Below are 21096 nucleotides of genomic sequence, written 5' to 3'. Positions count from 1 at the left end.
TTGGTGGGCCTTCGGAGGGGAACCTGTTCCTTAGCTTTGAGGAGTGAGCTTGTAATGGTTCTCATACCTGACCCATGAGAGAAGTGTAAACATTGCAGAAATGAGTGGGTTCCTTACAGATCCCGATGGCTTCTTTCAGAGAGCATAACTAGTAAATGTCCTCTAAGGCTATCTTGACCCTGGTTGTAACCTACTGCAGACCTTTCCTGACTGCTGAAGTGTTACTTCTAGACCATACTGCAATGCACTATACCGAGTAGGGCATAAGTAGGTCACTAGCTGCTGTTGGTGCATCTTGGCTTTTCTGAGTGTCATAAGAAATTACAGCTTGTACTTTTGCACATACTCCAAAGCAACCTTCCCCTTGATCTTAGACTGTCTGGTTTCACTTAAATCCCATGTCTGTGTTTTAGCCCTCACGAGTAAACACACTACCTGTGAGCCTGAATGTTAAAGGTTAACACAATAAGAGAAAACATATAAAAAGACAAGTTAACAGACATGCAGAATTGACCATTTGCCAAACCACTGTTTACTTAAAACTTTATTTCAGACAAACAAACATGCACATGTGTAGCACTTTGTACAATTAAGATTTGTTCCTGTGACACGACTTACTGTTACAAGAATATGAATTTATATCTTAATGTGTGCAATAAAAAATAGATACATTAGGTTAGAAAATGTAGCCACACAGCAGCCAGAATGTTGTGGAAATATTGCACAAGAATGTTAATAATTTGATCAATCAACACTGGTCAGCAAACATTAACCTAATTCAAATCAGTGTCTCAATCAATTGCATAAAGGTTATTTTAATTACAATCTAAATAGTAATTACTACAGAAATATAGAGAATATTGATCAAAATTAAAAATTACAGAACAAGTAATTAAACCAATCAAAATGATAAAATGTCAGTAGTGAATCAACATTTTAAAAACAAGTTCGTAGAAAACTATCCCTTCGGGAGCTTAGCTCACTATCTGCACAGGAAACTTGATGCAAAACAGATCTTTTTCGGAGTCCTCCCTCAGTTCCCACTGCACAACGAGTTTTATCTTTAAAACACAAACAAATGCCAAAAAAGGTCCATTTCTGCGTTTACTCAGATGCATTCGGAGTTATTGGTAACAATCGTAAAAGGTTTGGGGGGGGGGGGGGGTACTTACTGAGGGGTACTCTGTCTTCACAGGAAGCTGGTTTATGTAACTGTATCTTTTTTGCTGCTGAATAGGGCACTGGATGCCACACTTGCAGCCATCATCGATAGGAATGGGGAAGGGAACTTTGACGCCAACCAACCATCCATACACCACCGCTTTACTGGTCTGACTCACAACGCCTGCACACGCATGCACACACTTTCTATTAACACCATTTTGATCACTCAGCACAATCAGAAGGACAAACAGCTACTTCTCTACAAGGGTGGCACTCAGAACTCAACTCAAGGACTAAATTGACAGTAAATGTACAGAAGTGAGTAAGAGAATAGTAAAAGATGATACATTTACAACTGAAACAACACAAACAGTGAAGTTCTATGAATAAGCACTTTTAACATTTTGAATGTAAAGAAGGAGTGTCAAAAAATGAAAGGGTGTAACTACCGCTGTTGAAGGTCACATTTACAGAATAGGATTCTCCCTTGTGAAGCTGGCATGGCTGATTTGGGCAGGGGGAAATTTCAACCTGGACCACTGTTCCAGCAACTGAGCCTAATGTGTGAGAAGAAAACGAATAAAAACGCAGCATGACTCATGCTTGCATACACACAAACAATTCTTGTATGTTAGCAGTGTACACAAAGCATCACAGAATCCGATGGCGTACAAGACTTGTAGCTACTGCACTGTCATCTTTATTAAGAGTAGAAAACGTAACCGTTTAAAAAAAAAAAAAAAAAAAAAAGCAACAAACTTAAGACACTTTGTCATAGATCAGGCCAAGCCTGACGAAGCTTTTCCAATTACCCCGCCCAGCCGCCATGCAAGTTTGTCTTAAAGGCACAATCTCACGCTAAACATAACATTTATTTAGCTAAACGAGTAAACAAGTAGCGTTCGCTCACCACAGTCCACAAATTTCACCTGCTCTGCGTACGTGAACGCAAAAAGCGGAAGGAGTACGGCGCACACCACTCGGAGGTCCATCGCTCAGCTGAGTACTCAACACCTGCCGACCCAGAGCCAGAACATTTAAGAGCCCACACGAACTCTGACCTAGGCTTGGATCGATCAGGACTGAGTGTGCATAAACAAAGTCCAAGCTGACTAATTTGATAGCAAGAACAGACGGCTGGTAGCTTTCTGGATGAAGTTTCATGCAGTTTTCCTACCGCATAAACGGTGCTTTGCTTACTTTCTAATATTGTCCAAATACATAGAAAGGGCAACAGGGCTAAAATTAAACTCCGAGTTTTGTTTGAGTAATAGTGATCCTATTAAAACATACAAAGATTTAGCCATGAACAAGCAGTAACACATGAGCACATACCACGCCAGCTCTTCCAATCCTTTCCACTCCCCGTTTGTTTGTCACGAGACCAGGGTGAGACTTTTCATGACACGAGATGTGTCGTCATCGATTTAAAAATCCTAGCCAATCTGTGAAGTCCTCAATAAACGGCTCTGACCAATAGCATCGCCCTCTGTTAGAAAACAAACTCCAACACCCGGCTTTATTGCCGGATATTCTATAACCCCTCATTTTAAGCACTGCGACTATACATGATTTTAATAAAATAAATCGTCCAAACGTCTGCGAAAATACAAGCTTGCGCATACCAAAATACTATTTTTTTCCTTCTTTACTTCAAATCCCAAGCCTTATTTTTTCCCCATTTGTTTAAACATGTTCGTAACTGAGGGATTTCCTGGCAACCCTTACCAGTCATTCCGTTGTGGAAGATGTCATTAGCGAGAGGAATCTTGATTAGAGCGTCCAAATTAAAGCCATGGAGAGTTATAAAGTACGTAGTTAACCCAATGCACCTGTGCCTTGTGAGAAATATAGCTAGCAAGTAAGTCGGTGTATTGTTAACAGGCTTGGTTAACTTAGGCGAACTTGATACTTAAAGCTAGCTAGCTAGCTAGTGTTAGCTAGCCTAGTTTGCATCAGTTTATTTTAGCTTAGCTTATCTTATCTTAGCTAGCGAGCCACAGCTGCTCAGTGGGGATATAACACAGTTCTTATACAAATAACGTTACTGGGACCAGCGCAGTTAAACGGAGCTTTGTGAGCAATTATGATACGCCTGATTATCTATGCGCTAGCTAGCCTGTCAAGATACCAGACTGTTTGCTAGCTAGTGGTGTAGCTATGTGTGGACAAAATGATTAGCTAGTGCTCTCTAGATAGCTGTGGGGCCTATATTTCTAAAGCTTTTATTACTCGGAGAATTGGCTCTGAGACCCTTGCTTTGTAACCGTAAGAGACTACAGGATCCATAGGTGTACAGTTAAAGCTCCGTGATTAAAACTTCTTACCCAGACTTTTTACAATTCAATTCGCCCGTGTTTGCCATTCTGTACAAACTCGAAGATGGCACTGAATGACATAAAATTATGGCAGCACTTTAATATTTAGAATTTAAAATTATATATCTCTTACAAAGTCGCACCATATTTGGTATCTCGGCGTTTCTCTATTAAACCTGGCCATGGTATTCGTATGGTTACCCAGTAGGACACATTACCACCACGTGACTAATGGTTTGCGTTTTTCGTTGCAAGTGTGTCTTCCATAGCGGTTCAGTCTGTATCCCATCCGGCGAGACCACTCCAACGATGTCGGATACCGCCGTATTACTTGGTTGTGCGTTATAGCAACAGCCCATCGCAGGAGGAGCAGGACACGTTCAGTCCCTTAGATAAAATCAGTCTGACTGAATCCTGTGTCAAGGTTTGTACGCTACTGTACTTTGTTGTCCTTAGTAGCGTGCATGCGTTGGTGTGTGTATTGGATAACAACGGAACGACACCAACAACGTTCGTTTTAAATGTCTTTTTTTTTTTTTTTGTGCAGAGGCTTTCTGAGATCATGGATAAGGGAGAGTGTCTGAGGATACAGGTAGAAGGTGGAGGATGCTCTGGCTTTCAGTACAAGTTCTCAGTGGACACTGTCAAAAATGAGGATGACAGGTGATGCAACCATTGGCACATTCACAGGATGACACTTGGGTGATAAATCTCTCTTCAAACGAGAAACTTTGTTTTAACACAGCTACTGCTAATGAAAGCAAATTGAACTTGATATATGTGGTGTATTCATGCATTTTTAAATGGGACATTTAATCAGGATATTCCCTGTGTAGTGTCAGGTGGTCAAAATGAGAAATACAAACCATAAGATACCTGTGCATATATTTTTTTTGTTGTTGATGATGGAAAAAAGTGTATAATATTGGTTCAGTACTTGAAATGCTTCTGGCAGTATGAAAAAATGCTAAGGATGTATGCCCTGTTTTTAGCCAAGCACATGCAAGGACTACTTCTTGTTTCATTAATCTCTTCACCAGCAGAAGATCAAATTTACCTCTTCTTTTTTAACTACACTTTTTTCAGGGTTTTTGAACAGAATGGTGTTAGTGTGATAGTGGACCAGGAGAGTCTGGAGTTTGTGAAGGGGGCCACACTTGATTTCAGCCAGGAGCTTATCCGCTCTTCCTTCCGGGTGCTGAAGAACCCCCAGGCCGAACATGGTTGCTCTTGCGGCAGCTCTTTCTCTGTCAAAGCCTGAGTCTGACATGTTCAAATTTTCGGTACGTTTAGCTGACGCTCTGACCAATTAAAATCTTGTCTTGGAGCATGAATGTGTAGTGCCTGGAGTGCTAAGGGTGAGGAATGAGAACTAGTGATTCAAAATTTGAGTGCTTTATTTAAAGTGAAGCCAACCATAGTCTGTACTTCCATGCTCAAGTATATAATCATGGACTGGCAAGAATTTGCTATTTCTTGTTGTTAGGCTACAGTGATTCAGTATGACATGATCACAGCATGTTAAACATCAGAGGACATTAAACTTTGCATGTATTTTCCTGTATATAAAGAAGATTGTAAATATGTGATTCTAATAAAGTTGTTGGAATGGTATCTTCTCTCTGAAATATTTTCTTATACAGTTTAACGCTTCTTGGGGAACATTACAAATATAATTCACCTTTTACTGTGTACTCAAAACAATGCTGGGGTTGATGCTATAACGCTACCCTGGGTGGGTGGATACTGCACTTGTGTGAAGGAGTTACATTGCGATGTAGGCCGCGTGCTGTACTTTAGACCCATCTGACCAAATAGATTACATAACCGTGATTTTGCTGCCTATGCACCTTTTACGATTCCGGCCTTGCCAACAACAGCAAGAAAAAAAAAAGTGCATTCAGAAAAATGCCTATTGACTGACTGTAGAACCGTTCTTGCTGAGAATAAAGACTTGCAGACTGAAGACTTGGTGAAAGATCAACCTCTAATCACTTTTTAACTGCACTAACTAATTAAGAATCAGGCCCCTGCACCTCACCTCTGACCTCTACAGTCATGACAGATATCTGAGGATTGGTCCATTCCTGCATGGCATCTCTAAAGGGAATTAATCTGAGAGCTCTATGGTCACCAGGGTAGTCTGAGATTAGTCTGAGTTAATCAACGATAATGGTGATCACATGCTGGATATTTGTTCTTTGAATTTTAGAGTTAATCTTGAATGCTTTGGAGTCTACCCAGCAGACCCATGAACACACTGTGTCTGAACACACTCATCTTCAGCATTTGTGAAACAGACTAAGCACTTCGTTATTCCTTTAGTGCTGCCTGCCCCATGCCTGGAGTTTAAAGTTCAGATTTTCTACACTAGTTTGATTTTCTACTGCTGGTTATTTAAAGATCATCTCTAAAGTTAATGTAAGTCTTATCTGATTTAACTTTATATTGAGAAAAGATTCATTTATACACACATTTTTTAATCAAAGTTGGATCTTATGAAAACATTTCACAAAAATATACAAAAGAATGTCTTTACAATTGCTATTTACATTGATAGCAGAAAATCAAAATTTGCACTGAACACATCTCACAGTAATCAGTATAACAATAAATCAAATTGAAAATATTCTGCACGGATTTTTTGCCTCCATTTGCTTTTGTATTTTTCTCGGAGAGGAACATTCCATTGAAAAATAATGTGTTAATGTAACAAAGGTTCATCTGATTACTAATCCTCATGAGATAGAACATTTAAAAGGCTTTAGCAGCACAATAAAGTGTTATTTTATTTGATGCAACAGAGCATCACATCTTTTTTACTCAATAATTTTATATGGACTGAATAAAGACAGATTTCTCTTAAAGTCTGTTTCATAGACACAAGACATATTGCATACACGTCTTTCTTACACAAGCATACATACTTGCACACAACTCATGGTTACTGCTCAAGCAAGAGATACCACATGGATGGTTATGAGTGTCACATATTTCTGCAGAGGGAGACCAAGGTTAGATGGATGAATACCGTGTTTAGGGTTGACAATCAAGACCACTGGAGAACCACAGTGAGCAGGTCAAGTATACAGTGCATAGTATGCTTTGGCATGCTGACATCCAAGAACATAACAGCCGTGTTACATTCATGGAGAAGGCCACAGGAGTTCTGATCTTTGATGAAAAAAAAATTAAAATAAATAAAACCACACAACAAATGAATGAAAACATGATACATGAAATATGGGAAAACACTATATATATATATATATATATATATATATATATATATATATATATATATATATATATATATATATATAGAGTTTAGTCGTTTTTTTAAGCAATATATATCATAAAAATGAGGAGTTCAGCCTTCGCCCAAAAGAACACTCATTGGATATTTTAACGCTAATCTTATTTTGCTTGCTACACATTTGTTCATCTTTTGACTGGAAGGAACTCAAACAATTATGCAAAATGTACTCCAAATAAAAGCACATTCCATCTTAAAATTAAGGGCAAATGTAAAAGGGGAGTGGGTGAAACATTTACTTCAAACCTCTCAGATGCATATGGGGATGGAAACCTCCTCTGTCCACGTTCCCAGAGTTCAGTGTCATTTAGACAGAGGACATTACAGTAGGGTTCAGGTATGGATGTTAGCAGGGGTGTCATTCCAGTGCATGCGCCCTGCTGTCTAAAGTTCAGGGTTTAACCTCTGACGGGAGTGCCTGCCGCCATCTCTTGTCCTCTTCAAGCAGTGTAGCGCTGGGCTCTCCACTGAGCCCAGTAGCCCGTAGAGCCGCAGAGCGGAAGCGGCCGCCTGGGCCACACGGTGGCACTGCAACCCACCTAGGGAGCGTGGACGCACTTCCATACAAAGAGGCTGTTTGGGAAAGAAACAGAACCAGGCCATAGATGAAATTATGATCTGAGTAGCACAGGAAAACAGGGGACTTTAAAAATCATGCAGTGTATTTTTACAGTCTGTTCCTTTGCGCCAGACACAGGAGAGCATCGAGAGGAGATATGGGAAATAATACGCCACCACTACTCCTTTGTACTGCACACCACAACAATGGCAGGCTTTGTCCTTCTGTCTTTCTGCTTCCTCAGTAGTCACACTGCCATCACAAGACTGATCTCCACTCACTGAATATGGAGAAGTGCTTGTTCTTCAATAAACAGGAACGAAATATAAAAGCATGAAGTGAAACTGTAAATCTAATACCTTCTATCGTCGCCTCCAGCGCTGACAACGTAATGGTCCCCGTTAGTGAAGCGGATGTTGGCCACATGGGCTGAGTGGCCCAAGTAGCGTTTGTGTTTGGCCTGAGGAAAACATGGTTGGTGGTGAGAAGCCTCTGTTTTATTTTTACACAAAAAGTACATGTGTAGAATTCACATTTGAAACATGCTGCACACAGAATACGTTCCAGTGTTCTGTCATAGTGTTATTACACTGCAACACACCAAGCTGTTGATGTTTGTTCAAACACATATTTCAGGCCCACAATATAAATTCCTGTGTTTTGAAGTGGTTAACGTATATTTTTTAGCAACGAGATTAAAAACGGAGAGTACTTACAAACTTCTCTGGACATGGAAAGTCGAACAGCTTCACCATTCCAAAGTCATCGCCTGTGGCAAGGTTGAGGCCGGAATGGGAGACACAGGCGCACGTTACGTCGGCTTTATCGGAGTTACGGGACCAGATGCCCACCACCTCATCCCCGAGCATACTGCGCATGCACACATGAAGCAGCACGTCTTACTACTAGGAAGAAACCTTCAGCATATCCTGATGGTGACGTCAAAGATGAGCTGATGAGAGGAACTGATGCTCAATGTTGTAGTCTGGGTTGTTTTGGATTCTGGTGTACCGACTGCAACTGATGCGTATTTTATTTGAAGTATCATTGATGGCCAACCAAAAGGGAAGATGAAACTAACTTCAGAACGAACTTTGTAAGGAGATTAAAGAGAGCTGAGGTGAGACAAGATGCAATTCAGCCAGTGTGCAACACAGTTCCCTGCTCCACAATCTGAGTCCTGCCGTGTGAATACTGGGCTTTCTGAATACTGAAAGTATTCAGTATTTTCTGAATACTAATTAACACTGAGGTTTGAATATTTGTCAGCAGTCTGTCTGTCTGTCTTTGTGTATGTGTGTGTGTCTGTGGTGTGTGCAGTCATACAATAGATTCATTCAAAATACGCTGCTACAATACTGTGAGTTTTTTGTGTGTGTGTGTGTGTGTGTGTGTGTGTGTGTGTGTGTGTGTGTGTGTGTGTGTGTGTGTGTGTGTGTGTGTGTGTGTGTGTGTGTGTGTGTGTGTATCAGTGCTATGATACCTCGTCCAAGTGGCCCAGGTGATTTTGTCTATGACAGCTGGCTCTGTAACCTGCTTCCCAGTAGGCACTTCATAAAGGAGGCGTTTGTAAGCACCCGTGGACAGCTACAGAGAGCCATGCAGAAAGATGAACACAGTAAAGATGCACGTTAGGAGCTGGGTATAGAAAAGCTTTGAGGAATAATTAATTAAAAGGCAGAGCACATAATCTAATTCATACTAGCTCAATTAATCGAATGTAAGGAAAGTATAGTGTATGGAAAAATAATTACTGTCTATTTTTAAACGCACTGAAAGGGGTACTGGAAACAGTCCAATTAAAAACTGCAAAGCAGAGCCATCTAACAGTAACACTCAAAACAGAGAACCAAGTACAACACCTAGGACGTGCTGCTACAGTTCCACGCAGACCAACACACACCTGTATGTAGCAGCTGTCAGCAGAGAAGTCCATCTGAATGACGAAGCTGGAGATGTCTCGGCAGCAGTTAACGCGGTTGAGCTGCGGCCCCAGCGTCAGGTCGTAGAAGTCCACCGCATTCTCACTGGATCCCACAGCAAGGTACTGGGCATCTGGACTGAATCTGTGGAGAAACAGCACATCAGGGTCCAATCCCCCCCACAATAAGAATGATTCTGGGTAATGGCTGACTTGTGTCAGTTGATAGTTTTACTGGTATGTTATAAAGAAGAGACCCAATGCAATTTTGAAATTTCAGCTAAGGCAAACAATGAAACGTTGGCACAATAAGCAAATCAACTAATACAGGAGAAGCGTGTGCTTGTGACTTGATTGTCAAAGCTGAGTTCTGTCTGTAAAGCATCCTTGGGTTTGAGAAAGGTGCTACATAAATGTAACTATGACTACTACTATTAGTACAAATAATAATAATAATAATAATAATAATAATAATAGTTCATTAGAGGTGTATGTGTGGTGCTTATGTGAGTTGAAGAGCATATATGAGACTTTCTGTTTAAACCTTCTACCCAACCTCTATAAATAACTACAACTCAGGTTATAAGAACATAAGAACATCAGACCTGATGTCCTGGATGGCAGAGTGGCGATCTCTCTTCTTGCCCCAGATCTTGAGCGAGGTGACGAGGAGGATGATGAATTCGCCATTCTTCATCCCGATGGCGACCATGTCGCCCTCGGGGCTGTAGCTGACCGCATGTGCTGGGTGGCCTAGGCTTACCTTATTCACCATCTTCTGTTGACGGCAAAAGAAGAACAACACATAGCGTAGTGGGTATCAGTGCAGCCTATCGCGTGGGGGACTGTGGTTCAAACCCTCTGCGCTATATCCTTCAGAGTCCTGCAGCAAGGCTCCTAGGTGTTATCCAGAGCTACTTGTTTGCTTAACTCTGTAACATGCTTGAAATTGTAAGCCAGTTTGGATAACAGGGTGTATGAAATGTAAATATATTGCATGAACTTTTAAAAACCTGTTCAGATATTTTGCATAGTTCAGCTCCGCAAAAGCTCAGTGAAATTTCTCACTGCTAAATAAAAGTAACAGGGGTGCTGACGAGCTTTCACTGTAGTGTGTTCATGTGTGTGACAGTACGAGAGGCGCTTGCCCTATTTGGAATGTCCCAGAGCCGCACTGTGCCGTCCTCGGCAGCAGACAGGAACAGGTCTCGCGTGGGGTGAGCCGCCAAACCCCAGATGGGGCCGTCCATGTGGCCGTTAATCAGGATGTTGCACGCTGCACTTTTCTCACCGACCTCGATGATCTCAGCGTTCCGTGTGCCCACCAGGATCTTGCCCTGACGACGAGCACAGTGCAGTGAGACCTCCTTTGCCCACATAATATGATGCAGGAGAACTGGGGACTTCCACGGTAGCAGAATCAACAGATGATCTGGCAAGGAATCAGCCTTGTTTGGCACAATCTGATGACTTATGCACTCACTCAAGAACACTGTCCCAAACTTTTGTAGCAGTTTCCTACTCCAGTTTCCCAGAGAGCTTTTTATAGTGTCTAATGAAGGTAGCTGAATGGAGTGGATTAATGAATAAATATAATGTAATAGTCTAAAGAATGAGTCCATAATTGTGGAAAATTATTTTTAGAGAAGCTGGGAACTTGCAAGTATCTAAAAACCGGTTGCTAGATATGGCACATGCTTCAGACAACTTTGATTCACTTTTATACTTCATCCCAAAACACAGACTAGTCTGTGAGACCTTCATTAACTCCTGAATGTGGTGTGAGCAGACTAAGAGAAATTGGGCCATGTATTTATGAACACTATTTGGGTTGCTGTTGCCTTCTAGTGTCTCTTAGCAACATTAGCAGCAGCTTTTGTTCTAAAAAAAAAAGAAAGAAAGAAGCAAAATTTGGATCCCAAACACATCTTGGCTGATCTGGGTTAAGTAGACAATCATGTACATTTGATTTTCTTGCCCAAGTACTCCATTAGCAAAATGCCTCTGCCGTCAGTGGAAATATTTGCCCTCAGGTGCACCAAAACAAACACTACAGGCAAGAGAAGCGTTACTGCACGTCATGTTGTCATTGCTAGTTAACACGACAGCAGGTGCCTAGTAGTAGCTAACAGCCAGTACCTTAAACCCTGTTAAAATCTAAAGCTAAACAGTCTAAAGTGTGGTTGCAGTTAAACAAAAAGCTATAAAACTGGGATATGAAACAAATATTTAAAGGAGCAATGAGTCAATTTTACTACCAAAAATAGCAAACAATATTTATGAAAATGATTATTTAGGTGTCAGTATAACATTTCATAACATGAATAAGAATCATTGGAAAGAACTGCCGCTCACTAGATATTTTCTATTTTTTTCTCTGTAAACCATAGAGATGGTTGCGTGTGAATATTCCAGCAGATCTGCAGTTTCTGTACCAATAACCATGCCACATTTAGTCACTTAAAACATCTTTCTGCCTCCATTCTGATTAGTTTGACCTTCAGCAGGTCGTTCTGACCATGTCTGCATACTGAATGTTTTCATGTGATTGGCTGATAAGATCTTTGTATTAACAAGCAGTTGAACAGGGGTACCTAATAAAATGGCTGGTGAGTGTATATGCAATATACAATTGTAAACCATCCCCTTTTGACCACAGTGTATGCATAACACACTATGTCACAGAATACACACTATTTCACAAAGCTCAAATCATCTCAAACTAGTTCCTTGAACATGACACTGAGCTCATTGTACTCAAATGGCCTCCAGTCACTCAATCCAGTAGAGCTCCTCTGGGATGTGGTGGAACCAGAGATTTGCATCATGGATGTGCAGCTTATAAATCTGCAGCAACTGCTTAATGCTGTCAGATCAACACAGACTAAACCCATGAATCCATGTCATAAAGAATTAAGGCAGTTCTAAAGGCAAAAGAAGGCCCTACCAAGACGGCAAGACGGACCTAATGATGATCCTGGTGAGTGTATATTGCTCGCATTGAATTTGCTTTAGGAATAAAAATATCAAAATAAATTCTTTAATGTTAATGTTATCGACTCTAGTTTAGTTGTTGTTTTTTTAAGCACTGGTTTTAAAAGTATAATTTTAGCACTGGTATGGGGGGGGGGAAACCCAAACGATGGCCAACCCTCATCAAGACCACAGAGCAACGAAATCTTTTTTCTTCCTTTTCACTAAAGGTGTTTACACATACATTTTTGGATACGCAGAGAAAGTCACAAATTCTTATTTTAAGGATTGTTTTAAAAACAGGAAAATTGGGGTCTAATTTCAAAATTAAGCTTTGAAACCGTGTGTCTAATTCATGGTCACACTGAAATGGCACACCTTTGGCCTTTTCCCTTGGCCTTCCTGACTTGCGTGTATTATATGGAAGTGTGGGTGTACTCCTGGGTGTGCTGTACCTTGGCCCTGCAGACGGAGCGCACACAGTCTATGCTCTGACGAGTCTCCAGTCTGAAAGCCCTGCAGCGTGTCATCTCCTGATCCCACAACTTCAGTGCACCACCCTCCTTCGACCTGTAGAGGGCGGCACACCACCAAACACACCCACACACCGACATGCCACAGCTCAGGTGCAACAGCACAGAATGCTAATAAGGAGCGTTTCTCCAGACAGGTAATCACGACTTTTGCAATAATTCATTACCTGTGTCCAAAATCAGTTTCAGTTTAACCTGACCTTGCTACTGTTTAACTTTTGCTAAACACCACAGAACAGTTTACTTTTAAGTCAGCTAAAAACATTGTTAAGTTCAGTTTTTTTTAAAGCCTTTTAATTTTTCTCCAGCATTCGGAGCGTAAACAGGAAGAGTGTAGCCACTCACGGGCGTTCCTTGCCCCCCGTGACGATAAGGCCATCTCGCAGTGTGGTATACATGGTGAAAACGGGTCCACTGTGTGCCTTGGCAACAATTCGCACTAGAACGTGTTCCTTCCACACACACACATCTCCACTAATGGTACCTGTAAATGTCAAGTTATTCTGAAAAGAAAACAAACCTGCACTAATCTAGTGACCTCTAACAGAGACAACAGCAGAAGCACAGCAAAGCAAAGAACAGTTATCTTATATACTGTTTTTATCACTGCAGTTCTACGCTGAGGCATCCATCGTATGGCTTAAAGCAATAGTAGCACATAACTGTGTTCTCACTTTAACCTTTAACACATTGTCATAACCAATTATGATTTGAACCAAGTTATAGACAAATTTTTTTTTTTGTAGCTCTGCAGCATAAAATGCAATTTACTGCAAACTTGTGGATAAATTGACCCCCACACCCCCATTTGACACACCCACATAAATGTTTTTTCCACTAGTGCCAGTCCTGTTTAAAGGTTATAGGATGTTCATGGAATTTTGTTAGAAGGTGCATATGTAGAGTGTGTAAGCACGAAGAGAAACACTCACAGCTCCAAATGCCACGGAAAGCATGGTCTGCATGCGTGCGTCCTCGAGGGTGCTGAGCGTGCCCTTCTTGCTGAGCAACCCCTGACCCGCCAGCATCCAGAACCGCACGTGCTTAATTCCCACCGACACGAACTGCGTGTCCGAGTCGGGCCGGAACTCGGCCACAAAGATGCGCCGGGCATGGCCCATGCAGCTGGCCACCTTGATGCCTGCGAGGATGACAACAGGACAGGTGTTGCCGTGAGCGACCAGCTAGGGGGGCCGGGCCAGGGGGCAGGGCTAAGGTGAGCAGCAGGTGCCGTACCTTCCTGCCACTTCCAGATGGTGATGGTGTGCTCGGCGTCGAGGCCCACGGAAAGGAGCAGCTTGCCCGTGGCGCTGAAGCTGACGGAGCAGACGCCACACGAGTGGGCGCACCGCAGCACAGAGAGCGTCTGCTTCGACATGGCATCCCACACGTGGATGGACGGGCACGATGCTGATCAGCAGATGCAGAACACTTGTTTTAGGGTTTATATTCAAATTTGGGAAGCGAATGGATCAAGACTTGCTTAATATTTTATAACAGGCTACTGATGTCTTTTTTCCACATTCAGTTTTTACAACTGAAATAACATTTAGAATTTTTTATTATTTGTTGGGGGTAACGGCTGACAAAAAAACCCCAGCAAGTTTATGTGTCGGGTGTAAAATTGCAGATGCCCTTATAGCCACCAGGGAGCAGTGCTCCAGAGCAAGCCTAACTCCATGTCTAAACTGGTAGAAAAAAAAGGCTCTGTCTCAGATCCCCACGACCAAAATCACCTGCCATCCACACCCATGGCATTAGGGATGGGTCCAGGTAAAGGCATTTTAATGCCACTCATTTTATTTTCCTGGCAGCTACCAGAAAAGGTTCATTCGCTTCTGACTGGAACCCAACAGACACAGCATTGATTAAGGATAAGATGTCTTACCTGACATATCAGCAGCATCACCTGTGCAAAATTAAAGAGACCATAAAAGATATGTAGGCCTGCAAAATATCAAAGTTACTGCCAGATATCTTAAAGGTTTTTCACCAGCCTAACATCTAGTGCGAGATATCACTTAGCCCTTTTGGACCAAAATAACTCCTGGATCTTGAACGGGTTCCGTTCGGGCTTCCTGGAACCGTGGTGCTATTCAGGGAAGCAGCTCGCGTTTGGACCAGTTTTTATTGGAATTAGGGATGAGTCATCAACGGAGGGTGTTGCACAACGGAGGGAAACAGTAGTAACAAGGCGACAGAGCACATAGATTACCTGCGAGCATTTGTGCTGACGTTACAGATGTTCCCCTCCCCCCCCGAAAAAAAGCAAGCATGGATCAACTATTGGAGATGAGAATAAATGATGCTAGTAATTGGAGAAGAACGTGCAGGATAAAAACATGAAGCAAACACGAGTCTCCAAATGAAGCGTTGAATGAAATTAATGAAATATTAATGAAATGATAAATTACAAATAACAGACCATGTTAATATAATTAATATAACAGTTAATATAATTAATGTATGCATGATAATGCAGTAAACCTACCATCATGGTTCGTTCTGACAAATCTAGTATTCTTTGGTTCCAGCTGGGAAAGAACTTTTCAGATTTGGGAATTGATTTACTTTTGGTGGAAATATGCCTAATTGTTCAAAATTAGGTTGCGTGAACTAGAACAGAACCCGTTCTATGTTCGTCAAAAAGGGCTGAGGACATTCGAACTCACAAACATTTTAGGTGACACAACAAATAACTTAATCAGTTTACAGTTCATAATTTTAGCACAAATTCACAACTGTTTTTTTAATTCATAGTTTTCAGGGTGAAACCGAGGAGAAGAACCACAGGGCAGCCCACGTCTCCCAGACATACCTACTTGGCCAGATGCGACCACATTGGGGAACTTGGGGTGCTGATTAACAGTGAGGCACAGAATGTCATCACTGTGCTCTACATAGAAACTCTGGCATGCTAAAAGAAAAGACGCACAGCACATTCAACAGACACGCATACAAGTACCAGGTGGAACCATTTCAAAGTATACTCGGCTTGTGCCAGTATGGGAGTCCCTCTGAGGGATGGACCAGTTGTACCTGTGGTCAAGTTATGCACCACCCCCACCGAAGCCGCGTGGTAGATGATATCGGCCCCATCATTCAGGTAATGCAAGTTGTTTCGGCAATCTTTGCTACGGTAACCAAACACCACCTCTAGCACCAGTTCCTGCAGGGAGTTAAAGAGAGGTTAGGTGCAGAGGTTGTCGCTGCAGCAACAGCAGAGCGGTTTCAGGATGAGAAAGGACAGGCAGAGTTATTTGTTGTGCTGCGGTTGAGTTAACTGAGGTTAAGGAGATGAGTGAAGCTAACATTTCTCCCCCTCTGGGAGGCTGTCTCTGGATTCCACATTTCACCTGCTTGTCTGACACATCAGGGATTTGATAAGAAACACACACTGAATGATCATAAAGAACTTCATAACGAGCCTACAATATGTTTTGAATATCACTAATGGAGAATTTACCAGAAAAGAGCCAAACCACAAGGCCACTGAGATCAACTTTATATCCGACACTGGACTGTTCACTACTTTGCTTCGCCAACCTGAAGAAGATTCAATACCAGCCTGAGTACATTTATGTACATGTTGGGCACGTTGCTTTGCTTGCCACGTACCTCAATGGGTCTCTTCTTCTTTCCCACGTTGTTGGTTTGCAGTTTATCTGGCAACGGTAGGGCCCTGCTCACTGAGGGTCTAGCCCAGACCAAGCACATGAGTTAAACAGGAGACTAGCACAAAGAAGGCTAGTAGCTAAATGATTAACTTCAGGGAAAAAATGTAACTAATGTCTGGCAATAACTGCATTTATTGTGTTGTATATTTTACTAATATCATGGCACGGTATTTAGTATTAATTATCAAGACTTTCCAGTGACCATAAATGTTGGTGAGAGGGAAGAAGAGCTGGGCTTACCTCGAACCTCTGCATGGGAGCATTGACATAAAGAGACAACATTAGTACCGGCATCTCTCATTTGGAAAGCAGCCAAGTACAGCAGACAGAGACACTGAGAACAGAAAATACACGACACGGAGCTGGAGCAGCTATCAACCCAAGCCATTCTCTCAGCGATAACCAGGATAACGTAAAAGTCAACAGAAGCTGGCCTGAACCAACTCTCAACGGTACACAGCTGGTAAGGCAAGAGCAACTACTTACTCCGAAAGAGGACATGATTTAGTTATACTTCATGAAAAGCGGTGGGGGGGGGGGGGGAAGTAGCGGGAAATTCTTGCTGGCATAATCAGAAGCTGAATGACTTGAAAGCAACCAGGAGGGGGCAACCAGTCACACACTTACTGCAATGCAGTGCCACCTGTTCAAGAATGAAAGTCTCGGCTGCCAACGCGCCTACAGCAAGTGCTCCATATAATAAAACCGGATGCTGGACGCTAGATGTTTTGCTGGATGCTACATTTCGCTTGCTGTTTTGATGGAGGAAACGGAACAGACGGGCAGAGAACGGACTCGAGGATGGCTGCAGTGTGGCGAGATGTTGGGAGATGAGAGTGAGAAGCTTTTCCCCACCCCCCACCCACCTTTTCAGTGAGCAGCACTTGGTAATTCTTACCTGACTACACCCTGCCTTCACGTGGTGACAAGCAGAGGGCAGGACAGACGCACACGAGTCAGAGGGAGAGGAAGAGAGAAGACACCAGGGTGCCTTGTTACTCAAAGCCAAAGTGACACAACCGTTCTGAGTCATTAAAGTGATTCTCCAATGAAAATTTCCACGTGAAAGAAAAGTAATCAGGTTTCCCATTGTGGAAAAGTCAGGTCAAGGGCAGGGCTGTTGAAAGTTAGCCGTTTTGTTACAGGGAATTGCATAACCACTGAGACGTTCTAGGACAAGTCTTACTCCTGCCAGTTAAGGCTTTTCCAGTGATTTTTGGTGCAACTTGCATCTTATGGGGTTTCAGTGATGTGTCAGGCTGTGAAGTACAATCACTTCCAATAAATGAGCTTCCACAAGTTAAACGGAAGGCATAACTCCCTAAGATTTTACGTAGGACTGGTGAGTGTGTAGTGCTCTCACTGAGTTTGGCTTTAAATAAAACAACACTGGTAGGATGGTACTGAGTCTTTGTGTAAATGTACACCGGTGGTGGAATAGGAGAGTGAGCTAAAAGTACAACGTATAAAAGTTCAAGGGACGTTAAGTGTGGCGGTGCCGTGGTAGTGTCCACGTGACGACCTGTGTGTTGTTCTTTTCTGTTGCTTCTGTTGCATGTGCTGTATGTTTTGGATTTTGTGCCACGCCCCACACAGGTGGCGCGTGTTGAGTCTCATTTGCCGTGCCACCTGCGTTATGCTGTTGTGTTTCCTCTTTATATGTTTGTTCTGCTAACATGACTGTCAGTCCCTGATGTTTTGTTGGCTCGCTTTAGTTCTGGTTTGTGCACTCTTATGTTTGGTTTTGTTCTGATTAAATTGTTCAGTTGGAGACTCAGGTTTACTAACTTCCTGTTTGCATGGACTTTGCTCGTGACAGAAAGAACATCACTCATTACTGGTATGAGAACAGTACTGGTAACACTTCACATTACCAGTAGTACACTTTACATATTATTAATCCATAGGGTATAAATTGGTAATCCATTGAGTATAAATGGGTACACCTTAATGTTAGGTGTCACCAAAAAAAGGAGTCCAACTGAACAGTTCATTTAAAATATAGAACATTGAAGACACAGTGTCTGAGCAAAATACATTGGTGTTAGGTGTTGACTAGAAGACCATAGCTGTTTAAACTGGTGAACCTCTGCACTTTTCCAGCTTTCTTATACATCAGCCCTCGTACATTTCAAAACAACATCTATAACAATGGTGTTAGGAAAGAGCGAAACCCATTTGCCACACCAAACGCAGATAAACCTCGACCTTATTTGCAGTGTAATATCAAATTGTGTGAAGACAGCCCTGAAGATGGTCAGAAAGACTTGCATTAGACACTATACTCAACATACCTTTCATCAACTGTTGGCTCCTTCTGCTGTAGATGGGGCTTGACCCCTGTCATGGGTCGCATGTTGCTCGACAAGGTCTTGATGACATGGCTGGTCTCATTTTCACGAGTCACATCACTATCGTACCCTGTGAGGAGAATGAAAGATTTAAATGAAAGATTTAAAAATAGGACATATGGCTGCTTTCAACAAAGTCTTTGCAAACTTGGAATCTCAGGCAGCAAAATGGCTATCGCTCTTTTGAGTGTTCTGGGAAGGAAAACATTTTTCAACTCTCATGATTGTTCAAACCAAAAACGACGTAACGACAGCGTTATCCACAGAGCAAATATCATGTCTAGGCAAAAAATGTTTTCCGGTGTGTTCATCTCACCTCCATCGTCCTCACTCTCAACATCAGACTCCTCGCTGTCATATGGCCACCCCTCCCGAGGGCCATCGGCTTCATGGCTCCAGATCATCAGAGAGGTGTCGGCTCCTCCCACAGTCACCAGCAGAGAGTCGTCGTGCGACCAGCGTACGTTGGTCACATGTGTACTGTGGGCCACATAGCGCTTGAACTTGGCATACGTTCCCTGATCAAAGAAAGATAACGACAGGGTGCAGTCCATACGATTGTATGACCAGGAAGTCATGTAACTTCATCTGAAACAATTCTCAGAAACAAAAAGCAAAATCATGATGGAGATATTAGAAAGGCAGCTTCTCGCACCATCATCTCAAGAGGTCATGAATTTTGAGCAGAGAAGCATGAAGAGGCCCTGGACTGAAATCCGATTTGCTCCCTGCACAGACAGAGCTGTAGTGGAATATACTGACTAAGCGAACCTCAGTCTTACCTTGGCAGGATAGTTGAAGAGCTTCAGGTAGCCCAGGTCATCACCTGTTGCTAGAATCTGCCTGTCGTTGCTGAGACACGCGCTCGTTACGTCGGTGATGTCACTGACCACCGGCCAGATGCCGTCGCATGAGGTCCCCAGCACGCACGTCCACGTGCTCCACTCTATCTTCTCCACCTAGACATGGACACAGACAGAGTTCAAGAACTCCAAGGGCTTCACTGTGGCGCCGGCACACTCAAAAAAGCCAGTACAGGTGCAAAAATAAAGACAGTAATGATGTACTGGTGGACGCAAGTGCGGCCCAGTTCCTCGCCTCCATATTTAGACCCACGTGAAGGAAAAGTGGGCCATGTTCTTGCCCTTATGAACGCTCTCCCTCCTGTCGGGCCAATGGTAGCTAAAAACAACACGAGCAGCGTTACCTCTGTAGCGGGAATGGTATGCTGCTTCCCACGAGGGGCCTCGAAAAATAGCTGCTCTTTCCCCGCAGTATTGACCTGCAAAAGCTTCCCTGGGGAGAGAAGGTGAAGCTACAACAAATGCTTACAACTCAACAAGTCAAAAACGGGGATAAATGTGCAGAAAATCATCTGAGGGGGGAAACAAAAAAAAGAAGAAGAAAAACAAGGTGCAATTGTGTTCCACACCGCAGGCCAGCCAGAGCCTGTTTTATTTATGATGTTAAGGAACTCATTGAAATGAAATATTAATAAGATTAGATCTTATGAGACCTGATGAAATTTGAGTTATGAGATTCATTTTTTTTTGTTGTTGTTTAAAGTTTTACTCTGTAAGTTGTTCTAGGTTTTTCTCTCACCTCGTGTGTCCCAGTCCAGGTGCGTGATGTAGTTCATGGACCCTTTGCACACACCCACCCTCTTGCTGTTCATCATGTTGTATATGTCCACAAATCCGTCACCAGATGCTACTGCCAAATACTTCCCTGCACCTGCAACAAGTGGACCCATTTACCAGACCTCCCAAACACACCTCCGGCTTATTCTCAACATCATCCTAATCACATTACAGCGTTACAGTCTGTAGAGTCTTTTAAAAAAAACAGCTCATATTATGAAATAGTGATCGTGATGCTCCCCAGTCTTGAGCTGGTCTTACACTGAACCTTTTTCTCTCTTTTGACTCCCTTCCATGCCTTGCATGGAGGGGCCCCAAAATTCACATCAAAAGCCCTGGCAAACACTATCTGTGGCTCATCTCAGAACAGACGGAGCACTTCCTCTGACAGGGTGCGCTTGCGCCGGCTCTGATGCGCCGCCTAACCGGGGGAGAAGCGGATGTCAGAGATGACGTCCTTGCGGTGGTGGAACGACACCAGGTCCTCCAGCGTGTCTGCGTTAACTACGAGGAAGCTGCCATCCTGCAGGCCCAGCGCCAGCGCCTTGCCGTCCGGAGAGAAACAGCAGCTCCTACCACCTGCAGGCACAGAGCCGTAGCGTCACGGCGACGTGTCACCATGACAACCGTGACTCGCCGCTATA

At 42.8% G+C, this 21096-nt stretch overlaps 3 protein-coding genes across 7 annotated transcripts in view; 1 reads left to right on the top strand and 2 right to left on the bottom strand.

Annotated features, from left to right (window-relative positions):
- Positions 1 to 509: 509 nt before the first annotated feature.
- LOC113583308 (NPC intracellular cholesterol transporter 2) lies at positions 510 to 2552 on the bottom strand. The gene is made up of 5 exons (XM_027019583.2): positions 2500 to 2552; positions 2075 to 2178; positions 1614 to 1721; positions 1173 to 1345; positions 510 to 1061 (listed from the first exon to the last, which is right to left on the bottom strand). The coding sequence occupies exons 2-5, from the start codon at positions 2154 to 2156 to the stop codon at positions 975 to 977; spliced, it is 450 nt and encodes a 149-aa protein (XP_026875384.1). The 5' UTR covers positions 2157 to 2178; positions 2500 to 2552; the 3' UTR covers positions 510 to 974.
- Positions 2553 to 2757: 205 nt separating this feature from the next.
- isca2 (iron-sulfur cluster assembly 2) lies at positions 2758 to 5096 on the top strand. 2 transcript variants are annotated; one of them, XM_027019610.2, is made up of 4 exons: positions 2758 to 3025; positions 3738 to 3906; positions 4030 to 4145; positions 4569 to 5096. In XM_027019610.2, exons 1-4 carry the CDS (start codon positions 2913 to 2915, stop codon positions 4741 to 4743), a joined length of 573 nt encoding a protein of 190 aa, XP_026875411.2. In that variant the 5' UTR covers positions 2758 to 2912; the 3' UTR covers positions 4744 to 5096. The 2 variants fall into 2 exon arrangements, with proteins under 2 accessions (XP_026875411.2, XP_026875412.1); XM_027019611.2 differs by having other exon boundaries at positions 2769 to 2974.
- A 1717-nt stretch (positions 5097 to 6813) lies between these two features.
- eml5 (EMAP like 5) overlaps positions 6814 to 21096 on the bottom strand; it is a 45037-nt gene continuing 30754 nt past the window's right edge. Inside the window, exons 22-44 of one of the 4 annotated variants that reach the window (XM_027019602.2) lie at positions 20879 to 21031; positions 20415 to 20546; positions 20020 to 20108; positions 19595 to 19771; positions 19129 to 19330; positions 18756 to 18882; positions 17360 to 17374; positions 16702 to 16710; positions 16403 to 16481; positions 15824 to 15953; positions 15603 to 15701; positions 14673 to 14693; positions 14021 to 14194; positions 13717 to 13925; positions 13130 to 13287; positions 12707 to 12821; positions 10427 to 10615; positions 9884 to 10056; positions 9261 to 9423; positions 8841 to 8944; positions 8074 to 8227; positions 7717 to 7817; positions 6814 to 7371 (exon numbers count right to left, since the gene is read on the bottom strand). In XM_027019602.2, coding sequence (XP_026875403.2) covers positions 7338 to 7371; positions 7717 to 7817; positions 8074 to 8227; positions 8841 to 8944; positions 9261 to 9423; positions 9884 to 10056; positions 10427 to 10615; positions 12707 to 12821; positions 13130 to 13287; positions 13717 to 13925; positions 14021 to 14194; positions 14673 to 14693; positions 15603 to 15701; positions 15824 to 15953; positions 16403 to 16481; positions 16702 to 16710; positions 17360 to 17374; positions 18756 to 18882; positions 19129 to 19330; positions 19595 to 19771; positions 20020 to 20108; positions 20415 to 20546; positions 20879 to 21031 — 2807 coding nt within the window. In that variant the 3' untranslated portion in view covers positions 6814 to 7337. Of the gene's footprint in view, positions 7372 to 7716; positions 7818 to 8073; positions 8228 to 8840; positions 8945 to 9260; positions 9424 to 9883; positions 10057 to 10426; positions 10616 to 12706; positions 12822 to 13129; positions 13288 to 13716; positions 13926 to 14020; positions 14195 to 14672; positions 14694 to 15602; positions 15702 to 15823; positions 15954 to 16402; positions 16482 to 16701; positions 16711 to 17359; positions 17375 to 18755; positions 18883 to 19128; positions 19331 to 19594; positions 19772 to 20019; positions 20109 to 20414; positions 20547 to 20878; positions 21032 to 21096 lie in introns of those variants that run through there. The other 3 variants (XM_027019603.2, XM_027019605.2, XM_027019604.2) reach the window with 3 other exon arrangements.

This window comes from Electrophorus electricus, chromosome 13 (assembly GCF_013358815.1).
Source record: "Electrophorus electricus isolate fEleEle1 chromosome 13, fEleEle1.pri, whole genome shotgun sequence".
Lineage (NCBI taxonomy): Eukaryota > Metazoa > Chordata > Actinopteri > Gymnotiformes > Gymnotidae > Electrophorus > Electrophorus electricus.
Note: the sequence above shows the minus strand (reverse complement) of the source record. Positions and strands in the feature narration are given on the sequence as shown.